Source organism: Schistocerca americana, chromosome 1, assembly GCF_021461395.2.
Source record: "Schistocerca americana isolate TAMUIC-IGC-003095 chromosome 1, iqSchAmer2.1, whole genome shotgun sequence".
In the NCBI taxonomy this organism is placed as follows: domain Eukaryota; kingdom Metazoa; phylum Arthropoda; class Insecta; order Orthoptera; family Acrididae; genus Schistocerca; species Schistocerca americana.
Window position 1 is genome coordinate 847350780 of NC_060119.1, and position 27153 is coordinate 847377932.

The 27153-nt window shown below is 43.8% G+C and overlaps 1 protein-coding gene across 1 annotated transcript; it reads right to left on the reverse strand.

The window, feature by feature from the left end:
* Window positions 1-7609: 7609 nt before the first annotated feature.
* On the reverse strand, window positions 7610-24053 carry LOC124546758. The gene is made up of 3 exons (XM_047125061.1): window positions 23876-24053; window positions 16798-17211; window positions 7610-8890 (listed from the first exon to the last, which is right to left on the reverse strand). Exons 1-3 carry the CDS (start codon window positions 24041-24043, stop codon window positions 8228-8230), a joined length of 1245 nt encoding a protein of 414 aa, XP_046981017.1. The 5' UTR covers window positions 24044-24053; the 3' UTR covers window positions 7610-8227.
* Window positions 24054-27153: the final 3100 nt, after the last annotated feature.

Here is a 27153-nt window from a genome sequence, read left to right on the forward strand (position 1 = left end):
AAGAAAACCGACTCAGTTTCGGTATGAACATCATGTCGAAGTTTTGTTAGACCCCAAAATGAATTTCAAAGTTGAGTTTTTTTTTATCGAATTCTAAAGCAGACAATTTCCTTAACAGATTTGAAGAGTTAAAAAGTTTACACGACGTTTTTGGTATTTTTAGCTGTGCATTATTTAGTTGCTCTAAAGAAGAACTAATGAAACATTGTAAAGATTTGCATATGAAACTTAAAAACCATTCAAGGAATGAAACCGACATTGACGGTACTTATTTGTACAATGAAATCAACGCTTTAAGGTTCAATTTCCCAGAAAATCAGTCTTTGTGAACCATAATACGATTCTTCAATATCTCTTCAAAAATTATTTAATATCAACTTTTCCCAACACAACAATAGTCCTAAGAATATTTCTTACTCTGCCAGTCACAGTTGCATCCGGTGAAAGATCATTTTCTAAATTAAAAATTATAAGAAAATTATCTAAGATCATAATGCATCAGCAGAGGCTTACAAATTTGGCTATTATTTCAATAGAACATGAGATCATAGACAATTTAGGTACTAGACAGATAATAGAAGATTTCGCATTTACGAAAGCGAGAAAACCTCAGTTTGTGTGTGTATATCTGTGTGTCGAAGAAACTTTCACTCTAGTCAGCAAACAAGCTACAATTAAAGTATTCTTAAGTTTCCTGACAGTGATCCTCATTTCTATGTAATAGCTAGTGAATTAGTATGTAAATTGATTTTCTATTTGTAAAAATTATTATTAAAAGCGTTCTATATCAGGAAAATGCGAATGACAAGTCTTTAATACGAATGTGAAAAAAAAGTTTTTTTTTTTTTTTTTTTTTTTTTTTTTTTTTTTTTTTTTTTTGTGGGGGCGGGGGGGGGGGGGGCGGAGCGGCGGCAAAATCTGGTTTTCACGCTGCCGCCATGGATGCAAGCAGCGGGCCTGGCTACAGCTAATGCCAAGACTGTCAAGAAAGCAAAAAACCCTCAGAAGCAACTACAGGAGGCACGAAGATATAACCGCATGATGGAGGCAGCGGCCATTAGAAAAGGGCTATACTTGAAAGCATACAAGAAAGGACTAGGTCTTTTCAAAACAAAAAAGACCCCCCCCAAGCAGTCTTACCAGACAGGGTGCATAAAAAATACAGATTTGCTTAAGCTTGTTAAGAAGAAATTCAACATTCCGAAATTCTGAGGTGTGTTTATGAGGTATACATCACTGAAGACTGTGTGGAAATCAGGAGAATGCGGAATTGTGAATCTGGATTTAGCAGGAGAACCTGTTGTAACTCACTGGGCAGCATATTTTTAAAAAAGAAATGAAAATAACGTCTACTATTTCGACTGCAACCCCCAGAAAAATTACAACAAAGACACGTGATCTACCATTTTCTACGCTACCAGAACTTGAATACATTCCTGTGTGGTCATCTATGTATCATGTTCCTCCTAACGTTTGCGAATTATATATGAGGAGGGGTTTTAAGCATCCGTTCACCAGCTGATGTTTGGATGCCAAGACTTGAAAAGAACGATCGTCTGTACTACATGCGAATTACTTCCCGGCAACTGATTTAAACAGTGGAGATAGGAGTAGAGCGCTGAATGGTCTAGATACATACACCACCATTCCAAATAGCACAGAAGCCAACAAACTGTATAAAGTGTAACGGTAAAAAAGAAATTGTGTAAGCTGAACCTTGTGCATGCGATATTGACGATTTAATCTAAGTTTTAAAACGGTCTGGAAAAGGGATTGAGCTCTGTGCAAATATCAGTACACTTACATCTGAAATACATCGACTGACTTTAAGCAGAAAGGTTCAATAGGCTCACCATTGGGTTTCAAAAAAGGATAGGTTTCGAAGACGGATCCCAGTAAATTTTACAAATCTGATCAGACAGTGAATATCCCCCTGTCGGTACAATCAGCGCTGAGTGTAACATTGCAACGAACACACTGCTCAACTATAGATTGGTTCATTGAATTTACTGATTCTTCCCATCAGTTGGATCTTCCAGTGACAGTTCAGACATTGTATTTCCGAATCTCGTGTAACTGAACCTTTTTTAACTTTACGTAGCAGGGAAAGGAACGCTTTTTAACTGCGAACGTCACAGTATTTAGCTGGCTAATTCCCTAATATTGCTTAATATGAAAGCAACAATATGCAGGCGGTCTCAACCGCTTATCCACCTTAAATAAAATATTTCGCTTTTAATATAATGTTACACGTAAATCTATCATTGTGTGTTTTGTTGTCTAATGAAACAGAGGAACTAACTTCATGAGTCTCAGATGTTTCCTTTTGTTGAATCACATGAGACAGGTGTTCATCGCTTCTACTGAAGATTGCTAGACAAGCTTTCTAACAAATCTTAACGTCTATTTATCTACAGAAACGTTATAGATGTTAGTTGTCTGCCGCCTACTCCTCTCTGGATCATCAGTGTATCTCCGCTTGACAGGATTCATATTCACATACATAAGAATCTAGAAGATCATTGTTACTGAGATTTCGGAAATCACGAAAAAACTTATCCCATGTAGGTACAATATCGAAGCATTTTATCGCGTAGTCTTAATTTGAATCTTGTGATTTTGCATTTTTCTCTACACCCTTATACTCTTTGCCACTGTTCGCTTCTTCTTCTCGACTTCTTTTTGTGCCAGTTCTAAGGATTACACTCTCTCTTTCGATAATATCCACTGATTTTTCACACTTCGTCAACGTTTCCCATTTCTACATCTGCCATGTTCACTACCGGTATTTGTATTCTGTACTGAATGTCCCTAGGTTCGTTAAGTGCTTAATATTACGTATTACACTAGGATTATATTCTGAGTTGACACTTTTATTAATTCCAATATAGTCTACCTCATCCCCCAAACCTTTCCAAATTACAGTTAATTACCTGTTGTCTCTTAATCATATGGCACGGAACTGGCTATTCTGCTACTCAGCTTCTTTCCACTGCAGGGAAACCGGAGTGTAGCGGAAGGTTAGCCCATTTTTGACATTACAGAAATCATATCTAGCGAAACGCAAGAAATTCTTTGCGTTGTATTACACCCTAACGTTATATTTACAGGTGAGACCAATGTCAATTTTGATAGTTTCTGCATCAAGCAACAGATGGCAGCACTTATCTCTAAGTTTTTACGTTTGAGGGTTAGCACGTTTTTACGCCCATGTATTCGTTTATTTGTGGTTCTATTCTTTTGGTTATACTCGATACCTTACGTTACATTGTTTTGTATATAGTCACACTGCGTAAGTCCTTTCCAGATCTGAAGATGGTAACTTTCAAAAAATGTTCAAATGTGTGTGAAATCTTACGGGATTTAACTGCTAAGGTCATCAGTCCCTAAGCTTACACACTACTTAATCTAAATTATCCTATGGACAAACGCACACACCCATGCCCGAGGGAGGAACCGAACCTCCGCCGGGATCAGCCGCACAGGATGGTAACTTTGATTATCGAAACCGGTTATCGAGAATAAAGGTTATTATTAGCAATCTTGGCAAAGAAATTTATCTTCTCTAACGCCTTACCATTTGCGTATACCGAGTTGTTGCTGTGGTTGGATCTTGGATCTACCACTGCATATCAAAAGTGAAACAGCAATCTCGTGGCCAGTCGCGGCGTTACGATCCTTGAAGTTTCGACAACAGCCGTGTAGAAGGTCGAAGAGCAGCTGTCCTGGCCCTCAAAGTGACAGTACGTGTCTGACCTCGTCGGAAAACGGCGGTGGAGCAGTTGGGCAACATCAACTTCTGTGCTTAGTTTTGTTTTTGGGGGCGAGAATTTGTCGAATTCGACCCAGATACGGAAAGGCAGGTTCATGGTCGCCCTATCATAACGTCTCAGCCCGCAAAGCGAAGATCGCGGCCGAGTTTTTGGCTAGCAGACGGATCACAGACCTGGATCTTCCGCCGTATTCACCGGATTTGCCCCCAGACAACTTCGGGTTGTTCCCCAAATTGAAGTTGGCAATGAAAGGACACCTTTACGACGCAATTAAAGACATTCAGCAAAATTGTACTGCAATACTGCAGTTCCAGAAAGGACAACAATGACTGTTTCAAAACATTTTAAAATGATTTCAGCTGTGTATTGATAGACCATTTGAATTAAATACAGTGATTTTGTGAACAGAATCTATAACTTTTATTTACCACAGCCACAGTCCTAACTGAACTGGGACACACTGTGCAGATACTCAACGCAAACAATAGCTCTTCACATATACAATAAACAAGCCGCAGAAATGACGTCAGCAAGAATGGCTTGCTCCAGGCAGACACACACACGAAGGAAGAAAAGGAGAAATAGTGGCTTGTGAACAGCAGTATGATAATTAAATCCGAGCTGTATAATGTCTGTCATTAACATTTGTGCCAGAACGGATACAGAAACCCCGTGCAACAGCTGAGACATTTTAGAGTGGAGTGGAACTACCAGTTAATTTTTTGGGCGGACGAGAATGATAACTGGGTGGAGCACTTTCGTGACGTTGCCATCTCACAATAGCACGTAACCTAGGACGAACATTTTCTGCGTCTCGGACATATCATCAAAGGACTGGCATGAAACCTGCTGCGATATGATTCGTGCCTGACCTGCTTCGAGGCTCTCGAGCATTCAGTGCTTTGAAACAGCGCCCAAACGGCATCTTTGTTGCATTATTTTCTGACTTAAGCGAGAGACTAACCTTTTCTAGCAGCGGAAGTGCAAAGACAGCTGCAACATTAGTGCCCTATTTCACTGTTTCCCACTATCATTGAATAACCTACCTATTCAAAGCTGGTAAAAATTAATTTCTGACAGATTAAAACTGTGTGCCGGACTGAGACTCGAACTCGGGACCTTTGCCTTTCGCGGGCAAGTGCTCTACCATCTGGGCTACCCAAGCACGACTCACGCCCCGTCCTCACAGCATCAATTCTGCCAGTACCTCATCTCCTACTTTCCAAACCTCACAGAAGCTCTTCTGCGAGCCTTGCAGAACTAGCTCTCCCGGAAGAAAGGATGTGCGGAGACATGGCTTAGCCACAGCCTGGGGGATGTTTCCACAATGAGATATTCACTCTGCAGCGGAGTGTGCATGGCTAAGCCATGTCTCCGCATATTCTTTCTTCTGGGAGTGCTAGTTCCGCAAGGTTCGCAGAAGAGCTTCTGTGGAGTTTGGAAAGTAGGAGACGAGGTACTGGCAGAATTGAAGCTGTGAGGACGGGGCGTGAGTCGTGCTTGGGTAGCTCAGATGGTAGCCGGCACGGTAACTCGGCGTGTTCGGTCAGAGGGTTTAGCTACCCTCTGTAATAAAAAAAAAAAAAACCAACAGATCAACGAACAACCTGAACGGGTGTCGTCGGACGTCCGCCACGAACGAATTCACGAACAATGTAGAACAAAATGAGATAAAAAAAAAAGATCGTAGAGCACTTGCCCGCGAAAGGCATAGGTCCCGAGTTCGAGTCTCTGTCCGGCACACAGTTTTAATCTGCCAGAAAGTTTCATATCAGCGCACACTCCGCTGCAGAGTGAAAATCTCATTTGGTGAAAATTCTTTTCTAAATATATAAAACACTTGTTTGTGTGGAGATATTCACGCTAATGTATAATCATTGCTTACCTTTCCAAGCCATACTTAATGTTTGAACACCAGCATCTCATTTTTACCAGGAAATGACTCGTAATAACAACGAAAGATGAAGATTTTATTTGATAATTTATTTTTACGTACAGACACATACATACATAAATAATTAATACTTATGAATATTTATAAAAAAACAGAGAAGTACAACAGACGTAACGTACAATTTTATTGAAGAAACTCCGCTAGGAGACTTGATTTTCAGTGTCATTAAGAAAATTCACAGTGTTCAGTCAGTCTTTGGAAGCGGAACTATATACAACGTGGTTGGATAAGTTGAATTGTGGCACATCACAATTAATTACACGTCCTATACTTGTCACTCGTTAAGGTTAGCATATTGGCAGGCTGCTCACATTCTCTATCACTCTAGCATGGCACTACAGCTCTGCGAAATCTGTAGCGGGCTCATTAACGTGAAATTTCTTACAAAACCACTAACCTGTCAGTGTCAGGAAACTGCACTGCGCTCTCGACTGTTTCATGAGTGCAATCGCACCTTTGAATTTACAGCCGCGACTGACAAATTGTGAAGCGATGATTCCACCCTGGCATTACCATACTGCTAATGCGATAATCGCGTCCTTTAGTGAGACAAGCACCAGTCACATATCATATGAATCTGTGTGGTGAAGGTACGCTTTTTATTGACATAGTTCCTGTGGACAACTGATGAACAAATGTTTTGTTTATCAAATTGGGTTACGGTTGCAGGCTTGTGAATGTACTTTAATCCAAAGATGCGCGGGAACAGAGCAGAGAGTTCAGAATATATATATATATATATATATATATATATATATATATATATATATATATATATATATATATGGGAAGGGAAGACTGTGTGTTCTTTTAGGTGTTCCTGTCGTGATTGATTAATATATACTTTTGGATGAACTGCTGACTGTTTATTCCGTTTCATGCAAGATAGTTCAGTGACTGACCCAGTCGTCTCCTTCGGGTGCTGTGTACTCATTGCGTGGACACCGGTCTGGCTGAAACCCGTACGACAATTACGCATAAGACAGCTTGCGGCAGCTGAAGGAGGCAGCTTTGGGCCGGTCGTCGAAATATTTAGGGTAAAATGGAATCAACATCTCCGCTTTACAACCGAAAGCACACTACTCGGTAAGATTGTCTTGGTAGTAGGGTCCAGAAAACTTTCTCGAGCCTAGGAGGGTCTTCACAGCATATTGTGCCCTGTTTCCAGTTCGGCACTCATACGCAGAAGGACTTGGAGTTCAGTGGTGTGCAAGTAAGAAGGCACGTGGATGAAGCGTTCTGTCCAGAGAGAAAGAGAGGGAGAATACTTTACAGCGCCACCAATGTGCTCTGTGTCTTTGTCACACCCTAACAGTTGCCTCACTCAATACTTCAGTGTTAGGGTAAGCGCACATTGGGCCACTGTTCCTGCTTACGAGACTCCGTAGAAAACTTTTTGCACTCGGAAAACGATATTCATCGCTTTTTGACGTAATCCTTGACGGTTTTGCTTTGTGCCACCTACAATGCGCACTGCAGCGGCTACATACCGCCACTGTACCTAGAGTAATAAGAAAGTCAACACTTACTGTGCTACGCACTGACCGAAGCGCACCCTACGATAGGGCTGGACGAATGGCGCTATTAACTGGTGCATTACGTGGTACACTACCTGTTGCTGCCCTTCCGAAGAAGAGCGGCGCGTTTCGTCACAGGGTTATTTGGTAAGCGTGATAGGGTTACGGAGATGTTTAGCAAACTCAAGTGGCAGACTCTGCATGAGAGGCGCTCTGCATCGCGGTGTAGCTTGCTGTCCAGGTTTTCGAGAGGGTGCGTTTCTGGATGTGGTATCGAATATATTGCTTCCCCCTACTTATACCTCCCGAGGAGATCACGAGTGTAAAATTACAGAGATTCGAGCGCGCACGGAGGCTTTCCGGCAGTCGTTCTTCCCGCGAACCATACGCGACTGGAACAGGAAAGGGAGGTACTGACAGTGGCACGTAAAGTGCCCTCCGCCACACACCGTTGGGTGGCTTGCGGAGTATATATGTAGATGTAGACCACTCGCATTACTACACGCACACCACTGTACTGTCGGCGTTCTCTTAAGTGATTGCGGAAATTCGCGCAGGCGACCATCGACTGGCCCACTACCTGCGAAAACAGAGGAACATCTCGTTTCCAGCGTCTTTTAGCACAGGTACTGTTCTCAGATTTGCTACCAGGCTATTTATGTTGCAGCAATTGGCGAGCCTACCTAATCAGTTCTGTAGTGAGACAACGAGTGATTTACGTACGTGGGGTACTAGCCAGTTTGGCAGTAGAGACTTGATATTCTAGTGGGCTGATATCGGAGTGAGAGATACTCTCCAGCCCAGAATGTCGCCAGGTGGACACAGTCGACCGGCTTCACAGTACCACCGCTCGCCACCTGTGACAGATGAGCTGCAGCGGCAAGTTAGAGCGACGTTGTCCACAAAGTAGGGTGGTCGGCGCCTTCATCACTACGAGCAGACGTCGGTTGTTCGCCGCGGCAACCTGTGAGCTAGTCCACTGGCTACAGAGCGAGGGCCGCGGCAGCAGGCACGGTCAGGAGTGCGGCGGTCACGGAGACGGCGATGGCGGCGGCTGTGTTGTTGCCTCCGGGGCTGAGCGGCTTGGCCGCCCTCGGCGACAAGGTGACGGCGGGCGTGGTCGACACTGTAAGGTGAGTGGTGGAGGGCGGTGCGGAGGCTGCACCGGGAGTGGCGGCGGCGGCTGGGAGCGCGGCCTGGCAGGCGGCCTGCTTCTCGCTCGGGCTGCGGCAGCTGGCGAGGACGCGCATCGGCACCGGCTGGCCGCACAGACTCTCGTCGCACCGGTTGTTGTCGAGCAGCGCGGCGGCCGCGGGCAGGCGGAGCACGGCGTCGAGCGCGGGGTCGCAGGCGCACTGGAACGTGTTGTTCGTCACGTCCAAAGCGACACCGGACTGCAGAAGCTGCTGACCCACTTCCAGCAAGGACGAGTTCTTGCAGACGTTGTTGACGAACCTGAAGGTGGCGCCGGACGGCACGGCGAGCTTGATTGCGCCCCCCGACTGCAGCTGGCTGTCCGAGACGGATACGGCGCCAGCGGCGTCCAACTGCAGACCGTCGTCTCCCTTTGTCGTCAGTCTAGACTCGTGCATTGTGAAGTTCGTCACGCCTTTCACAACGATGCCAGATGTCATAACGCTCAGCAACTGTAGAACAAGAGTAAGTGGCGTACAGGGAATGTGTGCACAATACAGCCGCTAGAGGAAAGTAGCTAGCTTCCCAGCCACAAACTAATTTCAAAAGTAGTACATGTTTATAAATAGTAACACGAATTCTTTACAGGCGAATGGAAAAACTGTGTGGTGTCACAAGGCTTAGGCCGGTCTCACCCCTCATTCAATCGACCAAGACTTATACGAATAATTGTAAGAACAGTTATTATTATTATGTTCTTTAAGTTTGTTTTTGGGTTGTCAGAAATACTGTGGGAAGAAAGTTTATTTATGTTGCAGATAACGTGGAATACGTTGCCCAACGATCACCACGAAAGTTCGACGTAGCGGCAAGTGGGCAAGGAATAGAACGAAGCCATGGAAGAGCCTGGGCCGCAAGGGCGTCGAGCTTCCTAGGTCGTTGTTGGACAACGTCAAAGGAAGAGAGTCTTGAAAGGTTCATGTAAAACGTATAGGCGGGTCACACATTAGGTGGGACCCGATGCCTGTAATACTTCCACAGTTATTAAAAAGTTGTTAAACGGCAAAACCAATAGTTCATCATTTATATAGATAAAAAGTAGTAAAGATATAGGGAAGGAAGAGTTGCGGCGTCAGAACGAAAAGTGATCCATCGCTCAGCAACGAAGACGGACGTAAACAGCGGGCGTTACGTGGTGAAAACAAATCAACTGATAAAATAGTAAGTCTGTAATTAAGCATAAAGCCACGTAACACTGCAACTGGTAGAAGCCGACCTCGGGGAAGATCAGTTTGGATTCCGTAGAAATGTTGGAACACGTGAGGCAATACTGACGCTACCACTTATCTTAGAAAATAGATTAAGGAAAGGCAAACCTACGTTTCTGGCATTTGTCGACTTAGAGAAAGCTTTTGACAATGTTGACTGGAATACTCTCTTTCAAATTCTGAAAGTGGCAGGGGTAAAATACAGGGAGCGAAAGGCTATTTACAATTTGTACAGAAACAGGATGGCAGTTACAAGAGTCGAGGGGCATGAAAGCGAAGCAGTGATTGGGAAGGGAGTGAGACAGGGCTGTAGCCTATCCCCGATGTTATTCAATCTGTATATTGAGCAAGCGGTAAAGGAAACAAAAGAATAGGTATAAAAATCCATGGACAAGAAATAAAAGCTTTGAGGTTCGCCGATGACATTGTAATTCTGTCAGAGACAGCAAAGGACCTGGAAGAGCAGCTGAACGGAATGGACAGTGTCTTGAAAGGGGGATATAAGATGAACATCAACAAGAGCAAAACGAGGATAATGGAATGTAGTCGAATTAAGTCGGGTGATTCTGCGGGAATTAGATTAGGAAATGAGACGCTTAAAGTAGAAAGGAGTTTTGCTATTTGGGGAGCAAAATAACTGATGATGGTCGAAGTAGAGAGGATATAAAATGTAGACTGGCAATGGCAAGGAAAGCGTTTCTGGAGAAGCGAAATTTGCTAACATAAAGTATAGATTTAAGTGTCAGGAAGTCTTTTCTGAAAGTATTTGTATGGAGTGTGGCCATGTATGGAAGTGAAACGTGGACGATAAATAGTTTAGACAAGAAGAGAATAGAAGCTTTCGAAATGTGGTGCTACAGAAGAATGCTGAAGATTAGGTGGGTAGATCACATAACTAATCAAGAGGTATTGAACAGAATTGGAAAGAAGACATGCGTCTATACGTATGGGATATGATACGTACGCACTCCTCTCGCTCCCTCTCTCTCTCTCTCTCTCTCTCTCTCCCTCCCTCCCCCTCTCTCCCTCTCTCAGACGCACTCACAAAACTTTTGCCTAGGAAAATATACGTCTACATCCAAACTCTGCAAACCACTGTAAAAAACATGGATGCATGGTAGAGGGTATTTACCACTGGACTTGTTGCTCGGACTTCTTCTATTTCCATTCATATATATGGAGCGCAGGGAGCATGACTGCTTAAATGCCCCTTTCGGGACTGTAATTAATCTCATCTGATCTTCACGATCCCTACGGGACCGATACATAAGATGTTTCAGTTTATTTCTAGATTCATCACTTAAAGCTGCTTCTCAAAACTTCGTAAGTAGCTTTTTGTGGATAGCATTCATCTGTCTGCCATTTCGGTTTCTTCAGAGTCACTGTGACACTGTCCCACGGGTTAAACGAAATTGTGATCAGCCCTGTTGCCATTCTCTATATATGTTCAATATCCCCTGTTAGTTCTATCTGGTACGGGTCCCTTACCCTTGAGCAGTGTTGTAGGATGTGTTGCACAACTGATTTGTAGGCAGTCTTTTCTGTGGACTGCTTGTATTTCTCTAGTACTCCACCAATAAACAGAAGTCTACCATCTGCTTTGCATAGAAATGACCCACCAATAAACAGAAGTCTACCATCTGCTTTGCATAGAAATGACCCTGTGTGATCACTCCATTTCATACCCCTACAAAGTGTTACACCTAAGTGTTTGTATGAATTGATCGATTCCAGTTGTGACACGTTGAAACTTTAGTCATAAGGTATTACGCTTTTTCGTTTTGTGAAGTGCACTATTTTCCATTTCTGAACATTTAAAGCAAGTTGCCAATCTTTGCACCCCTTTTGAAATGTTATCAAGATCCGACTCAAAATTTGTGCAGTTTGTTTCAGACAGTTCTTCATTACAAAAAAACTTTGTCATTTGCGAAAAGTCTGAGGTGGTTGTTAATATCGTCTGCAAGGCCGTACACATACAACATGAACAGCAACGGTCCCAAACCCCTTTCCTGCCGCACAAGCAAAGTCATAAAGGAAGAGAAATTAATGCTTATACGGCAATATCTAAGTGTTCGTTTCTCCCGCTCTTTGCTCGTGAGTGGAACGGTGGAGATACATAATGAAAGTCGTTCGATGCATCCTTTGCCAGGCACTTGAGTGTGAATTGCAGAGTATTCATGTAGATGTAGAGGAATAGTAACGGATCTTTCCGCCTGTTTATGCGCAATATGTCAAATTTACTGAAGTTTAACGTCCGAGCACTATATTAGGCCCATTTCAGTAGTAACACTATGAGATGAAAATTAAAGTTTGTGAAGTTTTTGCTGTTTTTCAGGAAAACGTACGATTCAGTAACTTTATTTGTAGTAGTATTGTCCATACGGTAGTATTAACGAGTGTTCTTACAATTCTCTGACGTGGTATTTCAAGAAGGTAGGGGAGACCAGGTGTGATAGTAATATTTTTTTATTTCAGCTTTTTTATGCGGTCACCAACATAAGTATTCACACTTTTACTTAAGTAGCTTTTAGTCTATATTTTTAAGAACGTTTACAAAAATAATTTATGACTTCATAATTATTGTGATAAAATTAGCATTGCCTTTTCTATTACGAAATGTCTGTGACTACCGTCCCTGGGAGTGGAATTGTCGCAGGGATCGTGGTTGCTTTCACATGTTAATACTACGTGAAAAATACAGGTGTCTGAAGAAAAAAATCATTCGTGTATTCATATAAATTACTTGAAGCCAAAGGGGTAAGCATGATTAAAATCTAACTAATAACGCAAAGGCAAACAAGATAATTTTAATGGTTGTAGACACAGTTCATCAATTCAATATACACAAGGAAAAAATGACTTAAAAGCTAATATCATAGACTTACAACAGCAGCCTACAGTGAAAACTGTAATTAAAAAAATGTTAAAACTCTACAAAATTAATCTGAAAAATCAGACTGGAGATTCTGACAAACAAAATGGTCATCTCCTTATGTACATTCCTCGTGTGCCCATTTCTTGAAGTCTTTACATTGTACCCACATTTCCAATGGTCTGCTATTGTCAAGTGAATCAAGCCATACAATACAAAAAGTCATCGTCCTCATTGTCAGTGCTTTGAGCTTTATTCTTGTTTCTGCTTTTTAGTTGTATTTTTATCAGCTGCGAAAAGATACTTCTTGAGATCTGTGGAAATTGGCTTTTCTTCCTTTCGAGTTCCTCTTTCACAGGAGCGTACGTAAGGAACATCTCTTTGTGTTGTTGTACTTCCTTCGTTGTTTTCTTTTTCCAGCTTTAGGGAAAATTCCGACTTCTTTCGGAGAAACAATATTAGGCCTAGACCGAAATTCTCCAAGCCACTGTAAGAAGGCTGGGACTCCCACAGTTTTTCTGTGTCATTAATTTGGTTCGGAGAGATCTCAAATGTTTGAATTTGATTATTTCCTTATTCTATTCTGTCAGCACATAGGGCAGTAGACCTATCAGGATTTGGTTGATCTGTTACGAAACAAGGACCAAATTCATGGTCGCCAAAAACGTCTCTAGTGCAGGGGAGAATGCCACAAATCTTGAAATCCTGTATGGGTATTTGATGGCATAAACGCAAGAGGATATGCAGAAATCGCTATTCCTGGAATGTCATACATTGTCATCCTCGAACCTGGGTGATATAACATCCACGAATCAACCGCAGTATTCACGTACGTCTTCAATGGTCCGTACACTTTTTCCTTATCTTTCGTGGTTCGAATCCTGCCTCGGGCATGGATGTTTGTGATGTCCTTAGGTTAGTTAGGTTTAACTAGTTCTAAGTTCTAGGGGACTAATGACCTCAGCAGTTGAGTCCCATAGTGCTCAGAGCCATTTGAACCATTTGAACCTTATCTTTCGCATAGTTGAGGCCAGTAATCGACAGATGAAAACTATGATTATCAAGGAGAAGAAGGCATAGACTATGTTTAGAGCACTTTGAGTTAGCAACAAAATGTTTCAAAAATTCGCACAAATATTATTCCATCATCCACCCAGAAGCGTTACTCGCTCCACGGCAGCCCACTGACCGATCACGAATAAAATGTTCTTTCGAGTGTACCCGGGGAAAGAGAAGAATGGTGAAATAGTGTTCCCATTAGCAGAAACAGCTGCAACCAAAGAAACTAGGCTATTTCGTTCTCTAGATGCGATCGACCTCGCTTGCTTGAAACCTTTCCGTGGCACAGTTCGATTTGGCATCTGGGCTGTTGTAATCCCCCGTCCATGTTCCAAATATCTTTCGTTTCAAAGCTGTATCGTTTCATTACAGTAGCCAGGCCATCGGAAAAAGGCGCCAACGTTTGTTTTATTGAAGCTAGAAGCTCGGGCGAAGATGGTACCTTCAGGGGTCCTAATTGACAAATCATTGTCTCTCTTCATGAACCCAGAAAACCAGTCAGCCCCAGCTTGTCGAGTTTCAGTTCATTTTGCAGGTAGTTCTAGGCTGTTAGATATAGCTAAATCATGACACAATTTTCACTTCTTTTGGACTGAGAATTAGAGGAAGGATGCTATCAGAATTTGAAACGCAAATCCTTTCTCGACAGCTATCCCCCTTGGTTGTGTGACAAGCAATCCCGAAACTTTAGCTAATATCCATAACGATGATTCACAACGATTCAGGAAGACTGCGCAAAATACACTGAAGCGCCAAAGAAAACGGTATAGGCATGCGTATTCAAATACAGAGATACGTAAACAGGCAGAATACGGCGCTGCGGTCGGCAACAACTATACAAGGCAAATAGTGTCTCGTGTAGTTAGATCGGTTACTGCTGCTACGGTGGCAGGTTATCAAGATATAAGTGAGCTTGAACGTGGTGTTATAGACAGCGCACGAGCAATGGGACACAGCATCTCCGAGATGGCGATGAAGTGCGGATTTTCCCGTACGACCATTTCACGAGGGTACCGTGAATAACAGGAATCCCGTAAAACATCAAATCTCCGACACTGCTGCGGCAGGAAAAAGGTCGTGCATGAACGGGACCAACAACGACTGGAGAGAATCATTCAAGGTGACCGAAGTGCATGCCTTCCGCAAATTGCTGCAGATTTCAATGCTGGTCCATCAACAAGTGTCAGCTGCGAACCATTCAACGAAACATCATCGATATGGGCTTTCGGAGCCAAAGGTCCACTCATGTACCCTTGATGACTGCATGACACAAATCTTTACACCTCGTCTGGGCCTGTAAACACCGACATTGGACTGTTGATGACTGGAAGCATGTTGCCTGGTCGGACGAGTCTCGTTTCAGATTATATCGAGCGGATGAACGGGTACGGATATGGAGACAACCTCATGAATTCATGGACCCTCCAAGTCAGCAGGGGACTGTTCAAGCTGGTGAAGGCTCTGGAATGGTATTGGGCGCGTTCAGTAGGAGTGATACGGGACCCCTGATACGTTAAGATACTACTATGACAGGTGACACGTACACAAGCATCCTGTCTGATCACCTGCATCCATTCATGTCCCTTGTGCATTCCGATGGACTTGGGCAATTCCAGCAGGACATTGCGACACCCCACACGTCAAGAAATGCTACAGAGTGGCTACAGGAACACTCTTCTGAGTTTAAACATTTCCGCTGACCACCTATCTCCCGGGAAGTGAACTTAATTGAGCGTATCTGGGATACCTTGCAATGTGTTGTTCAGAAGAGATTTCCACCCCCTCGTTCTCTTAAGGATTTATGGACAGTTCTGCAGGATTCATGGTGTCAGTTCCCCCCGAGCACTACTTTAGACATTAGTCGAGTCGTTGTCACGTCGTGTTGCGGCAGGTCTGGGTGCTCGCGGGGTCCTGCACGATATTAGGCAGGTGTACCAGTTTCTTAGGCTCTTAAATTATACGCCGCGTGTGTATAGAGTCCGAGCACCAGTATAGCAAAAAGTTATGTAGTTCTGTCAAGCGATAATAATGCTTTCAAATTTACTAACTAGCACTACCAACAGACAAATATGGACTGCTCCTCACCCACTCGACGGAATCTACCACTCTTAACAAAGTCATTCCAGTAGAGTGAGTCGTCTGGTGGCCGAGTTATTGACTATGGACAATTAGCCCGTGTGAGTACCATAACCGGTCTCCCCTATTCGGTTTGAAGAATGAACGTCCTGGTGCTTTGAGTGTAAATTTAAGATATTACGTTGCTAAAATGCGAGTGTACTTAAGTGACTAAAATCGATGGTCAATGCCTGAAATTCCTGCGCTTCTGGACAACAATGTGCACACAAGTGGAAGCCGGAGTTAAGAAATGAAGCTGGCTCGGAAACGAATATCTGTCAAAATGAATATCACAACTAACGATATGTAACCAGTTATTTATGAAAATGGAATCTGTTGAATGTCTAACGGTATACAATTGCCTTTTGCTCAAAATTCAACTGTGACAAGCCAACCACAGAGCGTAACTGCACAATGAGTATTGGTCTACAAGTAATTGAGCTGTGTAGCAATAGGGAAACTTCAAGTCATTCTGGAGAATAACAATATGTCAGTAAACCTGTGAACAAAAGAGTGAGGGACTTGTGGCCTACCACTAATGGATTATGGAAGAGAATCTTTGAGTCTGGAAAAGGTTCATGGCGTGTAGAAAGAACAATCGGGAGATATTTGCAGAATTAGGAAGGACGCGAGCAGAAGACAACTATGGGCAACTCATAGTTTCGAGAGAGCTACTAGACTAAAACTACTTCGTCCGGACTTCACGGCGGCGCAAGATTCAAACAGATGTTGACATAACTTGGTCCATAGATCTTCGGGCTGCAAAATAAGTGCCAAGAGGTCGTAGAATAAATGGCTAGATGATATAAAGAATATTGTTGGAACTCAGGGATGCTTGATAGCATGGAATCGAGTGAAACAGAAAAAATGAAGGTGTCTTTACTTAACAATAGATGCATAAAGAGTACGAAATAAGTACGAGTAGAAGAGGAAAAAGAAAGACGACACTGGTATTTTGATACACGTTAGGCGACAGTGCTCCAAAGGGCAGGTATCGCTTAAACAACGCCCAAATTGCAAGTGTTTTTGACGTTTGTCTCATAATGTAAAGAGTCACAGTAATAAAAAAAGATTAATGTCGTTGTTTTTCTACTTGGCTACTTACTTCACTTCTCAGGATAGTGAGCTCCGAGTTGCCGACCATCTGGAGTTCGACAGCACCCTCTAGTACTGCGTTGAAGCGTACGTCTCTGAATGTGACGTTCTGGATTTTGCTGAGGCCGGCGAAAGCCCCACTGCGAACAACGCTGATACGAACACCATCGAGGAGCACCGTCTCCAGAGCGGCACCCTGGAAGGTGGAGCCCTGGAGCTCCACCTCCGAGATGTTCACGAGCGCAAGATGGCGCAGCAGGGGCGACGCCTTCTCCTGGAACGTGGCTCTGGCGGTGTGCGCGACCCGCAGCGTGTGGAGATTCTGCAGCGGCGGGAAGGCGAACGTCACCGACGGGCAGCTGCTCACCTGCAGAACTTCGGCCGCACCGCTGCCTTCCATGAAGGGAGCCGTCAGGTCCAGCGCCTGAAATTCGTAGAATGCATTTGACACTGGCTGATTTTCCTCTCAAGTATTCTCCGGGAGACTAGAGCCAAACATTACGAAGGAACAGTTGTGTAAATGTGTACCTGAGCCAGTGAGCGCTTTGGAATACCAGGAAGAACGAGGATAATTAGTAAGTTCAGCAAAGATAGCGTCTTGTTTACTCAGCAGCGTAGTATATTACGGAAGGCGCTCAAAATGGCGACCACGACAGTCAGTAGTTGCGCAACATCTTCGTAGAATATTCTGGTGCAGTCTGACAAGTAGGCCAGGCAGCGCACAACCTCTTCAGAAATTGCAAGTATTTAGGCGAGAAGTGTTTCTTGGTCGGTGGCTGGTGTCACGTACACGTGGCTTTTAATATGTCCCCATAAGCCGTTTTACGATCACAGAAACAGTAAGTTATCTTTTCTGTACTCACGGCATGTTTGCATTGATTGTCGTTTTTGTAGCTGACATTTCAAAGCTTTCGTCGGCTCACGATCACCATCAGTGATCAAATCCGCTACAGTTGCAAACCCGGTTTCAGGATCTTTAACCCATCTTCAGGTATGTATTAAAATGTGAGTCCATAAATATTACACAACTGAGACTAAAAAAGGTTAAAATATGACAAAATGGTGTATCCCTGGTACATGACATGAAACTGTAGCGGATTTTATCGTTGGGGAAATTGGATAGTTTTCTTTTTGTCCGTCTCAGCTGGATTGATATAAAATTCAACTGTAATGGTTACCGGTTTCGGGCTGACATGCCCCGATGTTATTCAATCTGTATATTGAGAAAGCAGTAAAGGAAACAAAAGAAAAATTTGGAGTAGGTATTAAAATCCATGGAGAAGAAATAAAAACTTTGAGGTTCGCCGATGACATTGTAATTCTGTCAGAGACAGCAAAGGACTTGGAAGAGCAGTTGAACGGAATGGACAGTGTCTTGAAAGGAGGATAGAAGATGAACATCAACAAAAACAAAACGAGGATAATGGAATGTAGTCGAATTAAGTTGGGTGATGCTGAGGGAATTAGATTAGGAAATGAGACACTTAAAGTAGTAAAGGAGTTTTGCTATTTGGGGAGCAAAATAACTGATGATGGTCGAAGTAGAGAGGATATAAAATGTAGACTGGCAATGGCAAAGAAAGCGTTTCTGAAGAAGAGAAATTTGTTAACATCGAGTATAGATTTAAATGTCAGGAAGTCGTTTCTGAAAGTATTTGTATGGAGTGTAGCCATGTATGGAAGTGAAACATGGACGTTAAATAGGTTGGACAAGAAGAGAATAGAAGCTTTCGAAATGTGGTGCTACAGAAGAATGCTGGAAATTAGATGGGTAAATCACATAACTAATGAGGAGGTATTGAATAGAATTGGGGAGAAGAGGAATTTGTGGCACAATTTGACAAGAAGAAGGGACCGGTTGGTAGGACATGTTCTGAGGCATCAAGGGATCACAAATTTAGCATTGGAGAGTAGCGTGGAGGGTAAAAATTGTAGAGGGAGACCAAGAGATGAATACATTAAGCAGATTCAGAAGGATGTAGGTTGCAGTAAGTACTGGGAGATGAAGAAGCTTGCACAGGATAGAGTAGCATGGAGAGCTGCATCAAACCAGCCTCAGGACTGAAGACCACAACAAAAACAACGTGCCCACTCAAACCATACACCTAAAAATTACAAAATACACGTCTTCAGGTGCTCATATGCTTGTAGACATACCTCGCTATTAACCGTAATTATCCGTATTGTATGGTACCAATATGGTACTATATGGTACCAAAAGGCAAAGTGGGCAACAAGTACCCTCACTGCTGTTAGCTTATGTGTCCATTGAAACTGACTGACACAACCAAATTGACAAATATTACCTGCAGTAGTCAACGGACACCTTTATAAGTGTCGACTTCACACATACAAGCGTGCGCATATGGCTGCCTATTAGTTTTATATCGTGTTGCCGCAACCATTGTCTTTTTTATTGATAAGATTTCTAAAAGTAAAGAAATATCAAATTTACTTGATAGAAAATGTTGACAATTTGGTTTTACAAAGTAACGTGGCACCCAAATGGAAATATCAATTTTACATGTGTCCTCAGCACTGAACAGTTGCGGCCCTACTATCCCGTGGCAACATGCCTCGAATAAGCAAGATTTTGTCAATGACGTTCAATAACAGTTGTGGATGTGCCGTCAGGAGAAAGGCTCAGGATTAGTTCCAAGACCAGAAGTTTCTGTTCCATCCAGAGGCGTTGTATTTCGACTCCTCTGATCAGCTGCTTCCATTTGTGCGCAACCTTTTGATTCATCCCGTATACATTGTTTGTTAACGACCGGGAAGGGAGTTATTCAAAATAGTAAAGGGTGTCGCACGAAAACCGACTGCTCGCGTGAAGTGTGACAGGTAGCCCAATCATGTTGAAAGACAGCATACGTACGTTCATGAGCGGGGGCGGGGGGGGGGGGGGGCAAATCTGTGTAAAATTTCTCAAAGATTTGCATAGAAACAGCAGTGCTTACGTTGTTTCAAAAAATATAGGACCCACTATCCGACTTGCTAACAATGCATATACATTTCGATTTTTTCGCCGTGATGAGGTTCGCCATCAATCTTATATGGATTGTTTGTTGACCGCTGGTGTTTTGGGAGTATCGGACTGAGAGACGAGGAGCTAGAGAGACACAGTTTTTGCACTGACAAAGTAATAGGAATGACGTGGACATTGATAATGACAAATCTTTTATTGTTTTGAAATGCAGTGTTCAGCTAAGAACTAAGTATTTGCATACGAATAAATTCCAATTAATTATATAAAACAATGGAATTTCGTTACTTTATAAACACGATTAGTCGAACTTCAACTACAGGCGATACTAGTTATTATTGATATCGTTACTATTGGTAGGAATACGAGTATACCGGTGAATCAGTCACAACTCATAACGCCTTGCAAAGATGAGCATTTGCCCTACTTAACGGCTAGCCTGTTTACAAAAAGGTCTTATAAGCAAATAAGTTGGCTCCAGATATGTATTAACATACTTGTTATGATTTTTCACTGTCCTTCGTTTCCTAAAACGATCGTTTGTGATGGACTAAAACTACATTTTTCCTTAAAAGTATGGGAACAGACGTCACGGTTTTAGACTCGTAATTTTCTCCGTGAGGTACACCTCTCCTCGTCGGTCGCGTAAACAGCAGCTGAGATATGCTTTGCCCCTTAGCAGACATGCAGTCTGAAGGAAGCAACACGGAATTAGCGGTGGGAGCACACTTCTTATATAACGGCGTCAGCATACTGAGTTGTATATGAACGCCGGATAAGGCGTGCAACTGTTCCACAATCTCGGACGTTCCTACAGAGATAACCAAGTATTCCGCCTTTGCAGTGAGCTGCAAGATTCTGTGAAGCTTCGCAAGTTGCTCTTCCTTCGCCTTAGGACGTTATCTGTTTCCTTTTCCTGTTTGCGAGACAGGGACAGGATGTTTTCAGAACTTACAGGTGAGATTTGGAAACACTGGTGGCCTATTGACTGAAGATACAAACGAAAAATTTCTCTATAAGGATTCTTTGATATCTGATGGTTTAATCCCATGGTTTTTGGGGAATTTAATCCATATCAGACTTCAATTTTTTCTGTGACCTACAGTTTTATCACAATGTGGCCTTCTTGTTGTCATATTATTTATTTACGCATTCATTTCATGTGGTTAGATTAGGGCCTCCACGTCCTCTATTACTTCTAATCAGATTTTCTCAGTGAGTAAACGTTACAATGTTTATGGCACATGAGAAGAGTGAACGCGGTAAAAGCAATAAGAGTGAGATATGTTCATCGTTGTCCGGTGACATCTGCGTGATAAGAAAACTTACATGAAGATATCCTACACAAAGGCAAAACTGAGTCCCATCTTGTTTGACCTCAAGGGTCAGTTTTAGACTGCGTTCGGCCCGCGAACAGTCGTCAAACAAAATGGAATCGCAGAATCGAGAAAGCAAGGGCCAGTAAGACTCGTAACTGCCTCTGTCCATAAATATCCTTGCAATGAATGTGGCATATTCTTCTCTTTGAGTTCAGTAGCGGGGTGACAGCAGCGGACGCAGAAAGGAACATTTGCGCTATGTATGGGGATAATGCCACTGGTCAGGGCATGGCAAGAAAATGGTTTTATCGTTTCCAGGAAGATAGTTTTTACATTAGTGACTCTCCACGTTCAGGAAAATCTTCGGGGTTTGATGAAGATCGTTTAAACGCATCAGTCCACAACGATACACGTCAGTGTACTCGAGAACTGGCAGACGTGATGAAATGAGATCATTCCAGCATCGTGCGAGATTTTCATGCAACGGGAAAGGTTCAAAAATTGGGTGAACGGGCTCGCACATTCTAAGCCAAAAACACAAAACTCAGTGGGTAAACCACATGTGTATCTCTGCTTGGTCTTCACTAACTGGCTCATGAACAACAACGACCATTCCTATCACGTAGCGCTACTGATGACGAGAAATGGTGTCCTTATACTAACATATGGAAAAGAAAGGAATGGTTGAGCCTAAAAAAAAGCAGCAGCTTCCCGTACAAAGAGCTGCGCGCATCCACGAAAGATAATGTTGTGCATCTGGTGGAACAGTAGCGGCGTGGTGTACTACGAATTGATTCCCCGAGATGTAACCATCACTGCTGATATTTATTGTTAACAACAATTGAAGAAAAAGACTAGGAAGACTACGTTAAATGATGCTTCTTCTTCTTTCACTCCGTCTTCAGGCCTACCGGGACCATCCGACCGCCGTGTCATCATCCTCAGAGGTGGATGCGGATAGGAGGGGCGTGGGGTCAGCACACCGCTCTCCCGGTCGTTATGATGGTATTCTTGACCGAAGCCGCTACTATTCTACATCTACATCTACATTTATACTCCGCAAGCCACCCAACGGTGTGTGGCGGAGGGCACTTTACGTGCCGCTGTCATTACCTCCCTTTCCTGTTCCAGTCGCGTATGGTTCGCGGGAAGAACGACTGTCTGAAAGCCTCCGTGCGCGCTCGAATCTCTCTAATTTTACATTCGTGATCTCCTCGGGAGGTATAAGTAGGGGGAAGCAATATATTCGATACCTCATCCAGAAACGCACCCTCTCGAAACCTGAACAGAAAGCTACACCGCGATGCAGAGCACGTCTCTTGCAGAGTCTGCCACTTGAGTTTGTTAAACATCTCCGAAACGCTATCACGGTTACCAAATAACCCTGTGACGAAACGCGCCGCTCTTCTTTGGATCTTCTCTATCTCCTCCGTCAACCCGATCTGGTACGGATCCCACACTGATGAGCAATACTCAAGTATAGGTCGAACGAGTGTTTTGTAAGCCACCTCCTTTGTTGATGGACTACATTTTCTAAGGACTCTCCCAATGAATCTGAACCTGGTACCCGCCTTACCGACAATTAATTTTATATGATCATTCCACTTCAAATCGTTCCGCACGCATACTCCCAGATATTTTACAGAAGTAACCGCTACCAGTGTTTGTTCCGCTATCATATAATCACACAATAAATGATCCTTCTTTCTATGTATTCGCAATACATTACATTTGTCTATGTTAAGGGTCAGTTCCCACTCCCTGCACCAAGTGCCTATCCGCTGCAGATCTTCCTGCATTTCGCTACAATTTTATAATGCTGCAACTTCTCTGTATACTACAGCATCATCCGCGAAAAGCCGCATGGAACTTCCGACACTATCTACTAGGTCATTTATATATATTGTGAAAAGCAATGGTCCCATAACACTCCCCTGTGGCACGCCAGAGGTTAGTTTAACGTCTCTCTATTGATAACAACATGCTGTGTTCTGTTTGCCAAAAACTCTTCAATCCAGCCACACAGCTGGTCTGATGTTCCGTAGGCTCTTACTTTGTTTATCAGGCGACAGTGCGGAACTGTATCGAACGCCTTCCGGAAGTCAAGAAGAATAGCATCTACTTGAGAGCCTGTATCTAATATTTTCTGGGTCTCATGAACAAATTCGGTCGAGTAGCTCCTCAATTAGCATCACGAGGCTGAGTGCACCCCGAAAAATGGCAACAGCGCATGGTGGCTGGATGGTCACTCATCCAAGTGCCGGCCACGCCCAACAGCGCTTAACTTCGGTATCTCACGGAAACCGGTTATCCACTGGGGCAAGGCCGTTGCCCATTTAATTTCCGCCAGCATTCTGCTAGAGTAACAGTGGGTCGGGAGGTCATTCCGCACTCACCTTATTCACCCGATCTCGCGCCCTCAGATTTTCACCTTTTCCGCTCACTATCGAACAACCTTCTAGGACTTTCCTTTCCGGACGAAAATGCCCTCCGTACATGGCTCGACAGCTTCTGTGCCTCAAAACCAAGTGATTTCTGCAGTTATCCCAGCGTTGGCAGACTATTGTAAATAGTGAAGGAGAATTTATTGTTGATGACGAAAGTCTCTGTTGTGTTTATTAAACTTACGGAAAAACGCTGCGAACTTTTGCATCAACCTAATGAAACGACTAGAGGAAGCGAGAAATCTAAAGAAAACCATTGGCAAAAAGGCGACATGTTGGTGGGAGCACTGTCGTCCCGTTTTGGTAGGATGTGAGAAGAGCCAGTGGTAGAACCTGACTAACCTCTTGGCCGGGGCGGCAGACGCAGGTGATGGTAGCAGCCTGGAGCGAGCAGGTGCCATCGCCCAGGGTGGTTCGCCCCTGCGGCAGCTGCGCCGTCTGGTCCTGGGCGAAGCACGAAGCCGCCAGCAACAGCGGCAGCAGCAGCACCAGCGGGTTGGCGGTCAACATGGCGTGGTTGTCAGAGAGCGACTGGCAGCTGCCGCGCGCGGCGCGCTCTTAGATAAGGTGTCGCGCCTTCCCCTCGGAAACCCCACTTCCACGCCTCTCATCCGAGTCAACGGCCACTTCCAGAATGCACTCAAATTTTTCCGCGACTCTCACGGTGAGTCACGAGAGAGCGTTGGTCCGCTGCGCGATGCAACACACATGTCTGCAAGGGACCCGTTTACGTGGCTGGAAATACCGGGTGAGTCTATACTCGTCTCACTGTCAGCTGACCTATCAGTGTAAACAAACAGAAGTGAATTGTAATACGTCACTTCCAGGCAGCCCAGCTGCTGTAGTCATGTTTCGCTGTGGTAGTCGCCTCAGCCCGTTTCCAGCGGCCGGGAAGGAGGGTTTTGTTCGGCCTGAAGAGGATGGGCTGGATTTTCACTAACTTTTCTAAGCCAGCGGTCGTGAAACTACAGCTCGCGGGCCGCACGCGGTCCGAATCACGTATTCGTGCGGCCCGCTGTTCACATTCGTATTTTAAAATTTGCATTTAGCAATTAAACAGTGAAAACGCGATTGTTTAAAAAATCGAACTCCCATGTATAAAACAGCTTCAAACATTTGTTTGCTAGAATAAATGATGACTAACTGAAACCCTCCGCTGCCGACAGGTGTTGTTGATATACATCGATGTGGACAGCTGAAAATGTGTGCCCCGACCGGGACTCGAACCCGGGATCTCCTGTTTACATGGCAGACGCTCTACCCTTCTGAGCCACCGAGGACACAGATGAATAGCGCGACTGCAGGGACATATCCCTTGCACGCCTCCCGTGAGACTCACATTCCCAACTGTCCACAATTCTACATATGTAATGTACTTTATAGACATTTGCCCATCCACTCATTACTCGCGCACGCTTTGGCGATTCCCGTAAGAGTTTGGGCAACCTGTGCGCATTCGCACAGACGAAAGTCAATGGCTCGGTAGCCTTTAACTATATATATGAAGACAGTAACTGTTCTCGAAAGAACAGATCCTATATCAACAACACCTGTCGGCAGCTGAGGGTTTCAGTTAGTGATCATTTATTCCAGGGAAAGGCTGCACGGTCATCAACAGTATCTGTTCTTTAGAGAACAGTTACTATCTTCATATACATTTGTTTGCTATGCAGATGAGTTAATACGTTAGATACTAGACGTTTGAAAGGGAAGCAGTGATTGGGAAGGGAGTGAGAGAGGGTTGTAGCCTCTCCCCGATTTTATTCAAATGGTTCAAATGGCTCTGAGCACTATGGGACTCAACTGCTGAGGTCATTAGTCCCCTAGAAATTAGAACTAGTTAAACCTAACTAACCTAAGGACATCACAAACATCCATGCCCAAGGCAGGATTCGAACCTGCGACCGTAGCGGTCTTGCGGTTCCAGACTGCGGTGCCTTTAACCGCACGGCCACTTCGGCCGGCAATGTTATTCAATCTGTATATTGAGCAAGCAATAATGGAAACAAAAGCAAAATTCGAAGTAGGTATTAAAATCCACGGGGAAGAAATAAAAACTTTAAGGTTCGCCGATAACATTGTAATTCTGTCAGAGACAGCAAGGGACTTGGAAGAGCAGCTGAACGGAATGGACAGTGTCTTGAAAGGAGAATATAAGATGAGAATCAACAAAAGCAAAATGAGGATAATGGAATGTAGTCGAATTACATCGGGTGATGCTGAGGGAATTAGTTTAGGGAGGAGGAGGAGGATATTAGCGTTTAACGTCCCGTCGACAACGAGGTCATTAGAGACGGAGCGCAAGCTCGGGTGAGGGAAGGATGGGGAAGGAAATCGGCCGTGCCCTTTCAAAGGAACCATCCCGGCATTTGCCTGAGGCGATTTAGGGAAATCACGGAAAACCTAAATCAGGATGGCCGGAGACGGGATTGAACCGTCGTCCTCCCGAATGCGAGTCCAGTGTGCTAACCACAGCGCCACCTCGCTCGGTTAGATTAGGGAATGAGACACTTAATGTAGTAAAGGAGTTTTGCTATTTGGGGAGCAAAATAACTGATGGTGGTCGAAGTAGAGAGGATATAAAATGTAGACCGGCAATGGCAAGGAAAGCGTTTCTGAAGAAGAGAAATTTGTTAACATCGAGTATAGATTTAAGTGTCAGGAAGTCGTTTCTGAGAGTATTTGTATGGAGTGTAGCCATGTATGGGAGTGAAACATGGACGATAAATACTGTAGTTCGGACAAGAAGAGAATAGAAGCTTTCGAAATGTGGTGCTACAGAAGAATGCTGGAGATTAGATGGGTAGATCACATAACTAATGAGGAGGTACTGAATAGAATTGGGGAGAAGAGGAGTTTGTGGCACAACTTGCCAAGAAGAAGGGACCGGTTGATAGGACATGTTCTGAGGCATCAAGGGATCATCAATTCAGTATTGGAGGGCAGCGTGGAGGGTAAAAATCGTAGAGGGAGATCAAGATATGAATACACTAAGCAGATACAGAAGGATGTAGGCTGCAGTACGTACTGGGAGATGAAGCAGCTTGCTTGGATACAGTGGCATGGAGAGCTGCATCGAACCAGTCTCAGGACCGAAGACCACAACAACAACAACTAGACGTAAAGCACGTAGAAGAGAAAAACTTTAGAAAAGGCTAGAAATTTTGCTTACAGTTTGTTGGTAGTCCATTTCAACCAAAATTAAGCTTTTATGCTTCTCAATGTTTACGACGTAATGTCTCCTGAACTATGTGTCGTACACTGTTAAAATTTTGCACGTTCATTTAGTATTCTATTTGGATGCTGTCTACAAACTTTATTGCGAATAGAGTCGATAGTAACGAAATTATAAATTAGAATGTCATGTCTGATGCTGATGTTTTACTGCAATGAACTGCGAAAATGTGGTACGTGATACATTTCTTTGCTTCAATCATTTTTTTGGTGGGGGGGGGGGGGGGGGGGGAAGCGAAGAAGAGTTTCATGAAGATTTGAAATTATGTGTAAAGTCGTTGAAAGTCGCTCATTTTCTCAAATACTAAATGAATGAAGTTAGGTTAGCTGCGCGACGCCAGTTGTTTAAATTCAAATTGCTCTGAGGAGCACTATGGGACTTAACA

What these genes read in the sequence shown, in the direction of transcription:
- LOC124546758 (XM_047125061.1), bottom strand. Translation starts at nt 24,043, where the DNA reads ATGTTGACCGCCAACCCGCTGGTGCTGCTGCTGCCGCTGTTGCTGGCG. An exon ending in TCTGCCGCCCCGGCCAAGAG is followed by an intron (nt 17,212 to 23,875) that starts GTTAGTCAGGTT and finishes TACGAATTTCAG; the next exon opens with GCGCTGGACCTGACGGCTCC. An exon ending in TCACTATCCTGAGAAGTGAA is followed by an intron (nt 8,891 to 16,797) that starts GTAAGTAGCCAA and finishes CTTGTTCTACAG; the next exon opens with TTGCTGAGCGTTATGACATC.